At 43.8% G+C, this 18,221-nt stretch overlaps 1 protein-coding gene across 1 annotated transcript in view; it reads right to left on the reverse strand.

Moving 5' to 3' along the window:
- Nucleotides 1-18,221, reverse strand: part of LOC132815125 (laminin subunit alpha-3-like) — a 364,209-nt gene that overhangs the window by 207,803 nt on the left and 138,185 nt on the right. Inside the window, exons 21-22 of the mRNA XM_060823918.1 lie at nt 9,460-9,559; nt 4,468-4,624 (exon numbers count right to left, since the gene is read on the reverse strand). Of these exons, the coding sequence (XP_060679901.1) occupies nt 4,468-4,624; nt 9,460-9,559 (257 nt within the window). The remainder of the gene's footprint in view (nt 1-4,467; nt 4,625-9,459; nt 9,560-18,221) is intronic.

Below are 18,221 nucleotides of genomic sequence, written 5' to 3' on the forward strand. Positions count from 1 at the left end.
TATGGTAGATTTTCAGAAAGATGGTGGACAAACTAGGTGCAGAAATGAAAGCCACTTACAGTTACAGCAAGAATCAACATTTACTTCCTCAGTGATTGAGATCCTTCCTCTAACAGGCTTTGGGGTACGGTTCTTGTACCGGAAGATTATGCGAAACAGATTAGGAGAAGTCACAGTGATAGACATGACCACCTCTGGCTGGGAAGAAAAATGCAATCAAAGGAGCATAAAGAAAAACCCAAACACCACCAATAGTAGAAGAATCATCCCAAGCAGCACTTGCATGCCATAAAGCAAGCAATGGTGTTTGAACTGGTAACCCAAAACTGCAGCAAGTTAGCAGCAGAGATATCTAGCAGAAACCAAATTTAAAAGCAGAGTCAATGGATAAATTATAATATTACATAGGATTTCTCCACTTTAACTTTCAAGCAATGAACTCATTATAGTGTGAAGAGTTGAATTCACATAATGTACCTGTAAACATGCCTTATTTATAAGAATGATTACTATATTCTTTGGAGCCTAGCTGGGAATATCTAATAAATCTTCTTACAGGGTGCTAACTGTTAAGCAGAAAATGAAATGAACTGACTGTGATAAATTTCCATCTTTGCTGAGCTTACAGAATTAAGTTATAAGAACAGGTTACATAGACAAGGCTTGTATTCCCAAGAGAATCCAAATTTGCTGATTATAATGTTAGTGGCATTGTGGACAGTGTAGATGATAGCATAAAATTACAAACGGATATTGACAGACTAAGTGATTAGGCAAAACTGTTGCAGAGGGAGTTCAATATAAGCATTTGTGAGGTGATCCAATTTGGACATGAAAAAGGATAAATCAGGCTACTTTCTATATGGTGATGAAGTTAAATGCAGTGGATGTCCAAAAAGATTTTGTGGATTCAGGTGCATAGTTCATTAAAATGCCATGAATAGAAGCAGAAGATAATCAGGAAAGCTAATGCCATGCCAGTCTTTTCTATCTAGAGGACAGGAGTATTAAGGCAGAGAAGTTAAGCTGCATTTGTACAAAACCTGGTTAGATCCCACCTTGAGTACTGTCAGCAGGTCTGGCACCTCATCTTAGGAAGGATATATTACCCTTAGAGGGAATATAGCAATGATACCTGGATTTCAAGGATTAAGTTGTGAGGCAAGATTATACAAATTAGGCCTGTTTTCTTCAGAATTTAGAAGGTTAAGAGATGATCTGATCAAAGTCTTCAAGACATTAACAGGGATAGATCGGGTAGATAAAAATAAACTATTTCCACTGGTTGGGGATTTTAGAACACAGGAACATTGTCGAAAAATTAGGGTCAGACTATTCAGGAAAGATGTTTGAAAACATTTTTACACACAAAGGCATTTGGAACAAAGGTGTTTGGAACTCTCCTCCATAAATGAAGGTTGATGCTAGATCAGTTGTTAACTTTAACTCTGAGATAGATAAATGTCTGTTAAGCAAAGGTATTAAGAGATATGGGCCAAAGGCAGGCATTTGGAGTTAGGTAACAGATCAGCAGAGTGGCAGAACAGGCTCGAGGGCCTGAGTACTCTACTCTTGTTCCGATGTAATCTGGTGGAAGTGTTGAAAACAATTAAAGGAGTTGATGGGATGGATAAAGTGAATTCATTTCCTCTGGTCAGGGGAGAATGGTAAATGTAAGCTCAGGCAATATGAGAGGAACTTCTGGACTCAAAGGTTAGTGTAAATCTGGAACACTCTCCACCAAAAAGCTGCTGTTATTGACTACCAATTGTAACATGTAAAAACTGAGATTTATCATCATTTGTTAGTTAAAGGTATTGAGGGTTATGGAATTAAGGAAGGTAGTTAGAATGAAGACAGACAGTAACCATGAAGTAAATGATGAAACAAGCACAATGCACTAACTGTTTGCACATCAAAACTTTGGAGGAGGAGCCAGGGAAGTTAAGCAGTTGGAATAACTCCCATGGAAATTCAACCCAAAGATGTCTGTAGAGTAACTCTCAAGCAATAATTTACAACTGGCACATTATGAATGAATCCTCATACTGGAGAAACAGTCTTCTGAATGAAGGCACAGGAGGATAAAGGGTACTCAGGAATATATGAAACAGGAACAGGAGGAGAGCACATAGCACCTCCAGTCTGCCATTCAATAAGGTCATGGCTTACATAATTTTGCCTCAACTTCACTTTCCTGTCTCTTCCCCATAACTTTAGACTGCCTTATAGCAGACTCTTAAAAACTCTGTACAGTTGTAGCAATACCCCACTACCTTAAAACTCATTCACTTTGTAACAGAAAGCGAAAGAGAAAAGGGCAGTCAGCAGCATTAACAGTAAGTCTGTTCTGTATCTGAGTATAACTCAAGCCAAAATAGCCAAGATATTTGGAACAATCATATTTTTTTATAACAAAAGTGTCCAGCACCAATACCATAGAAAAAAGTAGGGGCAAAAATTCACAGACTCCACTGATAGGTTTGTAGGCGGGCAGGCAGGTAAACTTTGCCTAGATTGCCTTCCTGCTACTCTCCTACCTGCCCCAATCTGACCACAATTTTACAGGGTACATCTGAATCCTCAAGCTCCCCGGATCACTCTCACTCCAACTGAGGTCCTGAAAGTATATCGCCTGGCAGGTGAAACTAGAACTGGAGGGCATGGCCTTAAAATAAAGGGAGCAGGTTTAGGACTGAATTAAGAAGGAACCTCTTCTCCCAAAGTGTTGTGAATCTGTACAATTCTCTGCCCAGTGAAGCAGTTAAGGCTACCTCGTTGAATGTTTTTAAGACGAAGCTCGATAGATTTTTAAACAGTAAGGGAATTAAGGATTACGGTGAGCGGGCTGGTAAGTGGAGCTCAGTCCACAAAAAGATTAGCTATGATCTTAATGAATGACAGAGATGGTTCAAGGGGCAAGATGGCCTATTCCTGCTCCTAGTTCTTATGTTCTTATGTTTCATTATTGTCCTTAATTTGAACCTGGTGAGATAAATTCAGGGGCAAGGGGGTAACCTGGCAGAATTGTGCTCCTGGCAGAAAGGCACAGGATGTTGCTTCCTTTACAGGCTTTGATATTGATACCAGGTCCCAGGATTTACTTCCTTGTGGTCACTTCCACCCACACTTCTTTATCAAGTCTGCTCACCACACCTTCCCAAATCCCTAGTGTCCAGGCCTGTCCTTCCCTCACCATATTTTCAGCCTTGGACTTTAGAACTTAGAGCCTGGAGACTTCCTATAGTGCCAGTCTTGGACATGCTGCTTGTGTTACTGGGATAGCAATGAGATTGACCATTATGTTTCAGAGCCAAGGAGTTACCACCTGAGAGAGAGCTGGCTGTTTCACCTCCTCAGAGTGTGAGATGGCTGTGGGTTGCTGTGATCAGCAGGGGTATGTCCCTCACTAACTCTCCTGGTGGTAGGCTGGGAAACAATGTCATCTGAAAAATTCTGCCCTTTATAATTCAAAAAAACCAAATTCTGGGGGAGTAAAGAGTAACTACCTGTATTAACCTAACATTAAAAAAAATCTCCTTTATGACCCAAACAGGGCAAAATCTCCAAATCACTCTATAGGAAGTTTTAGATCAGATTTAGGGGAGCCTAGTGGTATTATCATGAGACTATTAATCCAGAGACCTAGGTAATGTCCTGGAGACCTGGGTTCAAATTCCATCATGCCAGATGGTGGAATTGGAATTCAATGAAGAAAAAGTCTGGAGTTACGAGTCTAATATTAGCTATGAAACCATTGTTGAAAATTCTCATCTGGTTCACCAATACCCTTTAAGGAAGGAAACTGTTACTCATACCTAGTCTGGCCAATATGTCAATCCAGACCCACAACAATGTAGTTGTCTCTTAAACTACCCTCTAGTCAATTAGGGATGTGCAGTAAATGCTGGCCCAGCCAGCGACACTCTCATCCCATAAATGAATAAAAATCTTTTACAGATTTCTGAATGCAGTTCTGGGATATGACAGTATGCCATTGCTCTTGACTTTGTGTATTTGTGCAACTGCATGAAAACTGGGCCAGTCACACGCCTACAAAACTGAACTTTGTGATTGTCATGAAAATTAAACCCACACATTCTATTCCCTTTGTAATCCCACCATCTTGCAACATGCTGAGTACAAACCTAATACATCCCTTAACTCCTTCAAATTTAGAATATTTATTCCATCACTTTCTTAAGTAATTTTTTTAATTTTATGATTTGCAACTGGCTTTATTTGTTAAATATTAGGAAGGGATCACTCTTGCTCCAGTTGAGGACCGGAAGTGGCCAATTATTGTCCTCAATTGCTGCTTAATTTCTTTAACTGGGCAAAAAATTGCAAAGTGCAAAATGATACATGAAATGGTATCAAAATGATTCGGAACCCATTCCAGCAGATTTGAGAAGGTTAGATAGCTTTCACCAGACATGCATTTCATCAGAATCTTTGATCACATACTTGCACAGATGACATTTGCGCATAGCCTCTCCAACTGAAGTTCAGGAACTCCTGTGGATCAAATCCAAACCGAACAGCTCTTCCATTGGGTGTAGTGCCATCTTCAATTTCATACTTCAGGTGGTGAAGATCTGGGAAATAGTGGTTGCGAAGTGGCCTTCAAGTATAGGTTAGATAGATATATTTAATCTCAGTATAAATGGTATAGTCATGTAAAAGTTACACTGTACTGAGTAATATTTCTCAATAAGGACACAATGTACAATTATCTAGATCCTTTCACAACCACAGCACATCCAAAACTACGTTACAGCCAAATGAAGTGTGATCAGTGACATAAGAAATGCAGGGAATACTTCAGATACAACAAAGACAGTGGGGAGAGGAAGTCCCCACAAGTCAAACACCTACAGCTCTTCACTGCTTGGCAGCATGACCGGGAAGCAGTGACTGCTGACAGGATACACCCATCAGACTTTTTGTTCCCCCTAATTATTTTCATTGAGTGGATCCCTGAGGTTCATGTCTGGCAGCGACCTCTGCATGCAGATGTCACTGCATCAACAGGACCTCTGAACAAAGTTGCATAACTTAGAGGCCCCATTGCTTGGCTGACCACAGATCCATGTCGAGGTCAGAGGGATTTGTGGGGTAGAGTGACAGGAACATAAAATAATGTCAACATGGTAAGCACTGGGCCTATAGGAAGTCTGACCAAAGAATTAAAATGGAAATAATAAAATGGCAGATGAATTGAATGGGTATTTTGCAAATAATATCCCAAACAGAGCAATGAATCAGAAAAATGAAGATAGGGAAAGGGGGGGAGGGGGGACTCAGAAAAAAAGTGATACAGAGTAAATTGTTGGAGCTGAGGGCTGGCATGTGCTCAGGTCCGGGTGGAGGTCATCCTAGATTCTGAAAAGAAGTATCAATGACATAGTTAATGCATTGGTTTTAATTTTTTCAAAGCTTGCTTGACTCAGGGATTGCCCTATTAGATTGGAAGACAGAGAATGTAACTCCTTTATTCAAAAAAGGGGCAGAGATAGAAAGCATGAAACTACAGATCAATTAGCTTCACATCTGTCACAGAGAAAATATTAGACACCATTATTAAAGATAAAAATCACACAATACCAAGTTGTAGTCCAATAGGTTTATTTGGAAGTACTGGCTTACAGAGCACTGCTCCTTCATCAGGTAACTGTGGAGCAGCGTCATAAGACAGAATTTATAGAAAAAGATCACAGTGTCATGCAACTGAAACAATATATTGAACAAACCTAGATTGCTGTTAAGTCTTTCATCTTTTTTTCAGAGAGAGAGAGAGAGACACTCACATTCTCTTTCTCTCTCATGCATGCACACACATATATATATGTCTATGGAGTGAATTTGCATTTGCAGAATTGTATTTGCAAATACATTCTATTTTGCTCAAAAAGCACACAATCTGTAGGCAGTCAATCCATGTAATATTTTATAATATCCTATTTGGAAATAGAACCAGTTTGGCTCAAGTTTGGGATATAGACAGACTCTAATCTCATACCTTTAATGCATTGTCTGAGCTGAGATGCCACTTTTTTTTATAAAACCTTATTTTGAGAATGTGACTTAAAAGAAGTTATGGTATTTGTATATTAATGAACTGAAACCTGCAACCCATTCTAAAAAACTGAAAGACTTAACAGCAATCTAGATTAGTTCAACATATTCGTTCAGTTGCATGACACTGTAACATTTTTCTATAAACTCTGTGTCTTATGATCGTGCTTCCCAGCTCCCGATGAAGGACCAGCGCTTAGAAAGCTAGCACTTCCAAATAAACCTTTTGGACTATAGCCTGGTATTTTGTGATTTTTAACTTTGCCCACTCCAGTCCAACACCGGCACCTCCACATCATTATTAAAGTTGTTATAGCAGGGCACTTGGTTACGTTCAATGTAATCAGGCAGAATTAAAATGGTTTTGTCAAAGGGAAATTGATCGAACTATTTGAATTCTTTGAGGAAGTAATGCATATTGTGGATAATGTGGAGTCGGTAGATGTACTATATTTAGATTTCAAAAGGCATTTGATAAGGTAGTATATTATGTTGTAGATAAAAAAGCTCATCGTGTAAAGGGCACATTTTGGCATGGATAGAAGATTTGCCAATTATCATGAAGCAGAGTAGACATACATGGGTCTGCGTCAGTTTTGACAAGATTTAATGAGTGGTGTGCCACAGGGATCAGTGCTGGGACCTCAAATGTTTACAATTTATACAAATGACTGAGATGAAGGGATGGAAGATTTCATTACCACATTTATGGATGACACTAAAATAGGTAGGAGAGTAAATTGTTAGGACGGTGTAAAAAGACTTTAAATATTATAGGGCTGTAATTTTTTTTGGGTTAAATCCATGTTACATAAATTTTTAAAAAGGGATTTCCACTCTGAGGTATAGTTCATTTCCTCACCGAATCTTACCAAACCCACCTCATTAATTATCTACCTGCCCCTTTAGCATCTATTAAGTCCTAATCTGGCCTTATCTTACCATGAGCTGCCCCAGAACAATTTGTTACTCAGCAGATATTCATTGGCATCTCTTGAACTTGTGCGGTCTTTAAAAGACGTTGCAGTATGTGGACAAACACTGCCAGTCTGAAGCTGCACCATATGGTCTCTGGCATTTGTCCTGGAAGTGGCAACAGTGTGCTCCTCTGCTTGGTTTTTACATCAGCTTGTATAGAATGTGTCAATATTCACCACAGTGTTTCATACACTGGGGAGGCTTTCTTTACCAACACAACAGTTTTGTTCCGGAAGATATGGACAGTAGGAAAATACATAGTGACATCTTGCAAAATGCCCATATTAAAGAGGAGGAAGTGCTGGATGTCTGAAACACATAAAAGTGGATAAGTCCCCAGGACCTGAACAGGTGTACCCGAGAACTCTGTGGGAAGCTAGAGAAGTGATTGCTGGGCCTCTTGCTGAGATATTTGTATCATCGATAGTCACAGGTGAGGTGCCGGAAGACTGGAGATTGGCTAACATGGTGTCACTCTTTAAGAAGGGTGGTAAGGACAAGCCAGGGAACTATAGACCAGTGAGCCTGATCTCAGTGGTGAGCAGGTTGTTGGAGGGAATCCTGAGGGACAGGATGTACATGTAATTGGAAAGGCAAGGACTGATTAGGGATAGCCAACATGGTTTTGTGCATAGGAAATCATGTCTCACATGATTGAGTGCTTTGAGGAAGTAACAAAGAGGATTGAAGAGGCAGAGCGGTAGATGTGATCTATATGGATTTCAGTAAGGCGTTCGACAAGGTTCCCCAAGGGAGACTGATTAGCAAGATTAGATCTCACGGAATACAGGGAGAACTAGCCATTTGGATACAGAACTGGCTCAAAGTTAGAAGACAGAGGGTGGTGGTGGAGGGTTGTTTTTCAGACTGGAGGCTTGTGACCAGTGGAGTGCCACAAGGATCGGTGCTGGGCCCTCTACTTTTTGTCATTTACATAAATGATTTGGATGTGAGCATAAGAGGTACAGTTAGTAAATTTGCAGTTGACACCAAAATTGGAGGTGTAGTGGACAGCGAAGAGGGTTACCTCAGATTACAACAGGATCTTGACCAGATGGGCCAATGGGCTGAGAACGGGCAAATGGAGTTTAATTCAGATAAATGCGAGGTGCTGCATTTTGGGAAAGCAAATCTTAGCAGGACTTATACACTTAATGGTAAGGTCCTAGGGAGTGTTGCTGAACAAAGAGACCTTGGAGTACAGGTTCATAGCTCCTTGAAAGTGAAGTTGCAGGTGGAGAGGAGAGTGAAGAAGGCGTTTGGTATGCTTTCCTTTATTAGTCAGAGTATTGAGTACAGGGGTTGGGAGGTCATGTTTTGGCCGTACAAGACATTGGTTAGGCCACTGTTGGAATATTGCGTACAATTCTGGTCTCCTTCCTATCGGAAAGATGTTGTGAAACTTGAAAGAGTTCAGAAAAGATTTACAAGGATGTTGCCAGGGTTGGAGGATTTGAGGTATAGGCAGAAGCTGAACAGGCTGGGGCTGACTTTCCTGGAATGTCAGAGGCTGAGGGGTGACCTTATAGAGGTTTACAAATTATGAAGGACATGGATAGGGTAAATAGGCAAAGTCTTTTCCCTGGGGTTGGGGAGTCTAAAACTGGAGGGCACAGGTTTAAGATGAGAGGGGAAAGATATAAAAGAGACCAATGGGGCAACTTTTTCAAGCAAAGGGTGGTATGCATATGGAATGAGCTGCCAGAGGAAGTTGTGGAGGCTGGTACAATTGCAACATTTAAGAGGCATGGATGGGTTAGACTGAAGGGTCTGTTTCCATGCTGCACATCTCTATGACTCTATGACTCTTGAGTGCAGTGGTAGCATCCTACCTCTAGGTCAGAAGGTCCAGGTTCATGTCCCAACTGCCGCAGAGATTTGTGAAACATTTCTAAAAACGTTTATTGGAAATAGTCACAACTTAATCAGTCTTTGAGCTACAACAGGTACCTTCTAATCAAGCTGTTTAGCGATGTTATTACATTCCTCTGGAGCAGCTAGGACATGAACTCAGGCCTCGTGACTCAGAGGCAGGGACATTACCACTATGGTAATATCCATTTTTACATTAGAGTTGAGAAATGTGAACTATCAAGTAGGCACAGCTTTTTCCGTCTGAGACAAACTGAGTAATTAAGATGCATATTGTGAAATCACAGTTTCAGAAACATCAGCACCCACTGGGAAAATGCCCTGCCAAAGTTTTATTTGTAAGGCTCAATTACAGGTTCTGTTTCTTCTTTTAAAAATTAACTAATTTTCACCATCAACGGGAGATAAACCTTACAGAGGCAACTGACAAAGTGAATTTGGCCAGTGGGAAAAAGGATTCACATTTTTGATGTTATTCCCCCACAAAAAAATGACATACAGAGTATAGAGTACAGAGTACTGGAGTCTTACTCATTGCAAGTACGCCCCTTCACATTTGGTCTGCATTGGCAGGCCCCTGACAACATATTGCATGTTAGATTAGTAGAACCTCCAATGTCACACTGGCAGCCTGTCAGTAGAATGAGAGAAATGAGTAAGAAATTATCATTTCAAGCAACTACTAATCATGTAAGTTCAAAGCTGAAATAAAAACAGAAATTGCAAGAAGCATCGATCAGGTTAGGTTGCACTGTAGACAGAATGGAGACAAGCCTAAAAGTAACAGATACTTCCTCTTAGGACTTTCTGTTCTCCAATTTCTTGGCACTATAATTAAAAGGCATTCAAACAGCACATCACTCTGTACAAGGTACATCACACAATCTCTGCTCATCAACGATGCTCCCATCTACTACCCCCATTCCTGGAGATAATAGAGATTCAGAAAAAAGTGATATCATACCCTAGCAATACCTCCCTCGAGGTTCCCCTTCAGGCTGTTCTGGAGAGATTGGAAACAACAAGAGGTCACCCCAAGTGACAAATGTAGTCCATGTGCAGAAGCAGCTTTGGAGATGCTCAAGAGAACCTGGCTCCAGGGCTGTAACAGGGTGAATGATCTGCTGCACTTCCCCAGTGTATGTACCACTGTCCATTCAATGCTTCATATCCCTCTGAGTATGAGTTAGCATTACAAACAAATCACTGCAGAGGACTAGGAGAAAAAGTGAGGTTTGCAGATGCTAGAGACCAGAGTCAAAAAATGTGGGGCTGGTAAAGCACAACAGATTAGGCAGCATCCAAGGAGCAGGAGAGTAACATTTTGGGCATAAGCCCTTCATCAGGAATGCAGAGGTGGGAAGGCACAGTGTGGGCAGCATGGTGGCACAGTGGTTAGCACTGCTGCCTCACAGCGCCAGAGACCCGGGTTCAATTCCCACCTCAGGCGACTGATTGTGTGGGGTTTGCACATTCTCCCCGTGTCTGTGTGGGTTTCCTCCGGGAGCTCCAGTTTCCTCCTACATTCCAAAAGATGTGCAGGTCAGGTGAATTGGCCATGTTAGGTGAAGGGGTAAATGTAGGGGAATGGGACTGGATGGGTTGCGCTTCGGTGGGCCGGTGTGGACTTGTTAGGCCGAAGGGCCTGATTCCACACTAAGTAATCTAATCTAATCTAAGGGAGGGGGTGGGGCTGGGGGAAGGTAGCTGGGAAGGCAATTGGTAGATGTAGGTGGGGGTTGATGGTGATAGGTCAGAACAGAGGGTGAGCGGAAAGGTGGGAAGCAAGATGGGCTGCTGAGACATTCAAGAGGAAGGTGCCAAGTTGGAGGGTTGGGTTTGGAAACTCGTCAAGTTGATGTTGTTGCTATGTGGTTGGACGGTCTCAAGGCAGAAGATGAAGTGTTTATCCTCCAGGTGTAAGGTGGCTAGGATTTGGCGGTGGAGGAGGCCCAGGACTTCCATGTTCTTGGCAGAGTGGGAGGGGGAGTTGAAGTGATCAGCATAGGACTCTGGGGTTGCTTGTTGTGTGCATCCCAGGATGTTCTCTGAAATGCACCCCAAGTTGCCACCCTGTCTCTCCAATGTAGAGAAGGCCACATTCAGAGCAATGGGTGAGGTTTTGGGTATGCAAGAAAATCTCTGCCAGATGTGGAAGAATTCTTTGGCCTTAGATGGAGGTCCGGGGGAGGTATGGGCACAGGTTTTACACCTCTTGCAGCGGCAAGGAATACAACAATGCCCTCCAGCTCCCACTTCCCACACCTCCGCCCTTGAACACCACCACTCCAACTACAACAAGGATAGACCCCTGCACCCCCCACCCCATCCTCATCTTCTATCCCACCAATCTCTGTATGCAGCGCATAATCCAATGCCATTTCTACCACCTACAGTCAGACCCCATCACTAGAGATATATTTCCCTCCTTACCCGTATCAGCATTCCACAGAGGCCATTCCCTCTGCAACTCCTTTGTTAGATCCACTCTCCCCACCAACCCACCCTCCACTTCTGACACCTTTCCTTGCCGCTGCCCATACCTCTCCCCCCCCGCCCCTCACCTCCGTTCAAGGCCCCAAAGGATCCTTCATCATCCAGCAGAGATTTTCCTGCACAACCAAACATCTCATCTACTGTCTCCGTTGCTCTCAATGTGGTCTCCTCTATATTGGGGAGACATGACGCCAACTCAAAGAATGTTTCAGGGAACATCTCTGGAACATACGCACCAAACAACCCCACCACCCTGTGGCCATACACTTCAACTCCCCCTCCCACTCCGCCAAGATCATGCAAGTCCTGGGCTGCCTCCATCACCAAATCCTAACCACTTGACACCTGGAGGAAGAGCACTCATCTTTCACCTTGGAACCCTCCAACCATAGAGGATCAATCTGGATTTCACCAGTTTCCTCATTTTCCCTTCCCCCACTTCACCCCAGATCCAACCCTCCAACTTGGCACCACCCTCTCGAACTGTCACACCGGTCCATCTTGCTTCCCATCTATCCACTTCACCCTCCACTCTAACCTATTACCATCAACATCCAACCTGCAACTACCTACTGCCTTCCCTGTTACCTCACACCCAGCCCCACCCCAGCCTCAATTTATCTTTCGGCCCCCTTCACCGTGCCCTCCACGTTCCTGATGAAGAGCTTATGCCTGAAACATCGATTCTCCTGCTCCTCAGAGAATGCCTTTCCCGCTGTGCTTTTCCATTGCCACACCTTTCAACACTGAAGAGGACTGTCACACATCAGATTAGATGGCAGTCATCTCCATCAGGTGTCTCATATGCAAACAATGTGTGCCATTTTTTAAATTCACTCGTGGGATGTGTGCATCACTGGTTGGCCAGCATTTCACTGTAACTTTATTAGGTACGGTAGGCAGGGTGGCATGGGGGTGGGATTGCCTTATTAGTAAAATATGAAATTAAATCAAGAGTAAGAAACTAAATAGGGTCAGATGGCGTAGAATCTGTCTGGGTGGAATTGAGGAACCGCAAAGGTAAAAAAAAAACCATAGTCAGAGGTACGTACATGCCTTCAAACAGTAATTAGGAAATACACCAGGAGATAGACAAGACATGTAGGATATGCAAAGTTACAGTGGTCATGGGGGATTTCAATATGCAGATAGACTGTGAAAATCAGCTTAGTAATGGATTGCGAGAAAAGGAAATTGTGAAATGTCTCCCAGGTGGCTTTTTGGAGCAGCTTATGGCTGGGCTCACGAGGGAACAAGCAATACTAGCCAATACTGGATTTAGTGTTGTGCAATGAGGCAGACTTGATACGGGGGCTTAAGGTGAAGGCCTCTTTGGAGGCAGTGATCATAATATGACTGAATTTACTCTGCAATTTGAGAAGGAGAAGATAGAATAAATGATAACAGTGTTACAGCTGAATAAAAGAAACTACAGAGGCATGAGAGAGGAGCTGGGTAGAATTGACTGGCAGAGGAGCCTAGCAGAAAAGATAGTGGAACAGCAATGGCAGGAGTTTTTGGGAGTAATTCAGGAGACACAGCAGAGATTCATCCCGAGGAAAAAGAATCATGATACAAGGAGGATGAGGCAACCATGGTTGACTAGGGACGTCAGGGATAGCATAAAAGCAAAAGAGAAAGCATATAATGTGAAGGGCAGTGGGAAACCAGAGGATTAAGAAGCTTACAAAGATCAACAGAAGGTAACAAAAAAAAGAAATAAGGAGCAAGAAGATTAAATATGAGGGTAAGCTAGCCACCACTATAAAGGAAGACTGTAAGAGTTGTTTGAGATATATAAAGGGCAAAAGAGAGGCGAAAGTGGACATTGAGCTGCTGCAAAATGATGCTGGAGCGATAGTAGAGGGGAACAAAGAAATGGCTGAGGAACTGAGTAATTACTTTGCATCAGTCTTCACGGTGGCAGACACGAGTAATATCCCAAAAATGTAACAGAGAGAGGGAGCAGAGCTGGGTATGGTAGCCATCACCAAGGGGAACTGAAAAACTGAATGGCCTGAAGACGAATAAATGACCTTGACCAGATAGACTGCAGCCAAAAGTTCTAAGGGAGACAGCTGAAGAGATAGTGGAGGAATTAGTAGTGATCTTTCATGAATTGTTAGAATCTGGGAAGGTCCCAGAAGACTGGAAAATCGCTAACATGACACCTCTGTTTAAAAAGGAAGTAAGGCAAAAGACGGAAAATTACAGACTGATTATTCTTGGTCATGGGTAAGATCCTGGAATCCATTGTGAATGATAAGATTTCTGAATATTTGAAAGTATGGTAACAAAAAAAGGGCAAAGTCAGCATGGTTTCATCAGGGGAGGTCACGCCTGACAAATCTGCTACAATTCTTTGAGGAAGTCACGAGTAGGTTAGACCGAGGAGAGCCAATGGATGTTGTCCATTTGGACTTCAAGAAGGCCTTTGACAACGTGCCACAGGATGCTGCTGAGTAAGATAAGAGCCCATGGTATTAGAGGTAAGGTGCTAGCATGGATAGAAGCTTGGCTGACTGTCAGAAAGCAGAGAGTGGGTATTAAAGGGTCCTTCTCAGGATAGCAGCCGGTGACCAGTTGTGCTCCACAAGGCTCAGTGTTGGGACCACAACTTTTGACTTTATACATTAACAATCTGGATTAAGGAACTGAGGGCATTCTGACTAATTGCAGATGATACAAAGATAGGCAGAGGGATAGATAGCATTGAGGAGGTGGAGAAGCTGCAGAAGGAGAGTGGGCAAAGAAGTGGCAGATGGAGTATAACGTGGGAAAGTGTGATTTTGGTAGGAAGAATAGAGGCATGGACTATTTGCTAAACGGGGAGAAAATTCATAGAGACTTGGGATTTCTGGACCAGGATTCCAGGTGGCACCTAGACATAGCAAAAAGAAAAACTAAAGAACATTGAAGTCATTTCAGGTGCAAAGTTACAAAATTACAATTGACAGAAACACAACACTTTGTATGACAGAGTCTAGATAAGAGTGGTGTTGGAAAAGCACCATTTATCTCTCCACCCTGGACGCTCCCTGCCTCCATTCCTGATGAAGAGCTTTTGCCCGAAACACCGATTATCCTGCTCCTCGGATGCTGCCTGACCTGCTGTGCTTTGCCAGCACCACTCTAATCTAGACTCTAGTTTCCAATATCTGCAGTCCTCACTTTTGCCACTTTGTATGACAGTCCTGCAGTCTCATTCAATTTGAATAAAGAACAAAGAACATTACAGCACAGGAACAGGCCCTTCGGCCAACCAAGCGTGTGCCGATCCATATCCTCTATCTAAATCTGCTGCCTATTTTCTAAGGATCTGTACCTCTTTGCTCCCTGCCCAATGATGTATCTGTCTAGATACATCACAAATTATGCTATCATTCCTTCCCCTACCATCTCCACTGGCAATGCATTCCAGGCATCCATCACCCTCTGAGTGAAGAACTTTCCACGTATATCTCCCCCACATCTTTCCCCTCCCACTCTAAACTCGTGACCCTTAGTAATTGAGGTCTCCATTCTGGGAAAAAGTTCCTTGCTATCCACCCTGTCTACACCTCTCATGATTTTGTAGGCCTCAATCAGGTTCCCCCTCAACCTCCTTCTTTCCAATGAAAATAATCTTAATCTACTCAACTTCTCCTCATAGCTAGCACCCTCCATACTAGACAACATCCTGGTGAACCTCCTCTGCACCCTCTCCAAAGCACCCACATCCTTTTGGTAATGTGGTGACCAGGACCAGTATTCCAAATGTGGCCAAACCAAAATCCCATACAACTGTAACATGAGATATATGAGAAGGAAAGCATACCATATGCTTTCTTGACCACTTTACTGACTTGCATTGCTACCCTCAGGGAACAATGGACCTGAACACTCAGGTCTCTCTGTATATCAATTTTCCCCAGGACTTTTCCAATTATTTTATAGTTCATACTGGAATTGCATCTTTCAAAATGCATCACCTCACATTTGTCCAGATTGAACTCCCTCTCCAATTTCTCTGCCCAACTCTCCAATCTATCTATATTCTACTGTATTCTCTGACAGTCCCCTTCATTATCTGCTACTCCACCAATCCTCGTATCATCTGCAAACTTGCTAATGAGGCAACCTACACCATTTATGTTAATCACAAATGACAATCGTCCCAGCATGGATCCCTGTGGGAGGGCCCTGGTCACAGGTCTCCATTTTGAGAAGCTCCCTTCCACTACTACTCTCTGTCTCTTGTTGCCCAACCAGTTCTCTCTCCATCTAGCTAGAACATCCTGGACCCCATGCGACTTCTTCTTCTTCATCAGCATACCATGGGAACCTTATCAAAAGCCTTACTAAAGTCCATGTATATGACATCGACATCCCTTCCCTCATCAATCAACTTTGTCACATCTTCAAAGAATTCTATTAGGTTTGTAAGACATGACCTTCCTGCACAAAACCATGCTGCCTATCACTGATAAGCCTATTTTCTTTCAAATGGATATTCCAAATGACTCCATGTATATCTTTTCTCCTTTGTCCTTTCTCTCGGTACCCTCTTGCTCCTTATATAAAAGCTTTGGGGTTTTCCTTAACTGTGCTCACTAAGGATATCTCCTGACCCCTTTTAGATCTCATAATTCCTCATTTCAGATTCGCCCTACATTCCCAATATTCTTCCAAAGCTTTGTCTTGTCTTCAGTCACAATTTCACCTATCATTCATGGTTCCCTAATCCTGCCATTTCTATCCCTCATTTTCACAGGAACATATCTCTCCTGAACTCTAAGCAACCTCTCTTAAAAGCCTCCCACATAACAAAGGTGGATTTCCCTTCAAACAGCTGCTCCAATCTATATTCCACAGGTCCTACCAAATTTTGATATAAATTTGATTAGATTACTTACAGTCGGGAAACAGGCCCTTCGGCCCAACAAGTCCACACCGACCCTCCGAACAGCAACCCACCCAGATCCATTCCCCTACATTTACTCTTTCACCTAACATTACGGGCAATTTAGCATGGCCAATTCACCTAACCTGCACATCTTTGGTCTGTGGGAGGAAACCGGAGCACTCGGAGGAAACCCACGCAGACACGGGGAGAATGTGCAAACTCCATACGGACAGTTGCCCGAGGTGGGAATTGAACCCGGGGCTCTGGCGCTGTGAGGCAGCAATGCTAACCACTGAGCCACTGCGCTGCCCACAAGTTGGCCTTCATCCAAATTAGCACTCTTCCTTTAGGACGACACTCGTCTTTGTCCATGAGTATTCTAAAATTTATGGAATTGTGATCATTATTCCCAAAGTAGTCCCTCACTGAAACTTCAACCACCAAGCCAGGCCCATTTGCCAACATCAGGTCCAGTATGACTCCTTCCTGAGTTGGGCTACTTACATACTGCTCTAGAAAACGTCCCTGGATGCACCTTACAAATTCTGCTCCATCCAGACCCCTAACATTAAGCGAATCCCATCAATACAGAGTCACCTTGATTATCCGAATACCAATTATCCAAAAATCGGATTACTCAAAGGTGATCTTGAAGTCCCGACAGAAACATTACAATAAAGACATGTTTCCAACACTGATCACGTCTTTTGTTTAGTGATTAAACAGGCACCGTCTCCAAATGACTGACCTCCCACCCTCACTCTCTCTCCCCTACACTTTCCCTGGAGTTCTACAGAGGGGTGTACCTTAGCCTCACTTCCCCAGATAATCTCTCTAACTTGTCCTGTACAGCTTAAACGTGGAACCTATCAAAAGGTTGCAGTAAAACATTGTGTGTGTGGCTGTGTGTGTTATTTGGAGACTCCACAAAGACAGCAGCAGCAGCTTGTTATTGGTGTCCAGTCGGGCTGCCCTGGAGAGAGAGCGGGGGTGGGGCGGAGTTGAACGGGGTTGGGGGTTGGGGACGATGTTGGATGGTTTTGGGAGTTGGGGTGTGGGCGGGGGGCGGAGTTGGACAGGGTTGGGAGCGTGCAGGGGTGGAGTTGGATGGGGTTGGGGGCGGTGTTGAATGGTTTTGGGGGTTAGGGGGCGGGCAGGGGGTGGAGTTGAATGGAGTTGGGGAGTTGGGGCGGTGTTGGGGGTTGGGGAGCAGGTGGGGGGTGGCGTTGGACAAGGTTGGGGGTGGGCAGGGGCGGAGTTGGACGGAGTGGGGTGGTGTTGGATGGTTGTGGGGCGGAGTTGGACAGGGTTGGGGGTGGAGTTGGTCAGGGTTGGGGCAGGTGGTGCGTGGAGTTGGACGGGATTGGGATGGGCAGGGGCGGAGTTGGATGGGGTTGGGGTGGTGTCAGACGGTTTTGGGGGTTGGGGGGATGGCTGCGGTGTTGGATGGAATTGGGGGCGATGTTGGATAGTTTTGGGGATTGGGGCTGGCGGGGAGAGTTGGACGGGGTTGGGGGAGTGGGCAGGGGACAGTGTTGGATGGGGGTGGAGGTGCAGTTGGACAGGGTTGGGGGCGGGGGATGTAGTTGGACAATGTTTGGGGGCAGGGCGGTGTTGGATGGTGTTGGGGATTGGGGGGGTGGAGGGTGAAGTTGGATGGGGATGAGGGTGGGCGGAAGGTGGAGTTGGAGAGGGTTGGGCGCGGAGGGTGGAGTTGGATGGGTTTGGGGGGTGGGGGTGGAGCCTCACATGCTGTGTGCTGCTGCAGTCATCTGAACATGGAGCAGATGTTTAAAAATGCCTGAGGAAAGGCATTTAATCGAATCACCGAATAAACGATCATCCGAACGAAATCGTGCCCGCCCATCTTGTTTGGATAATCGAGGTTCCCCTGTATTGGGAAAATTAAAAT

The sequence above is a fragment of the Hemiscyllium ocellatum genome, chromosome 4 (assembly GCF_020745735.1).
Source record: "Hemiscyllium ocellatum isolate sHemOce1 chromosome 4, sHemOce1.pat.X.cur, whole genome shotgun sequence".
Classification (NCBI taxonomy): domain Eukaryota; kingdom Metazoa; phylum Chordata; class Chondrichthyes; order Orectolobiformes; family Hemiscylliidae; genus Hemiscyllium; species Hemiscyllium ocellatum.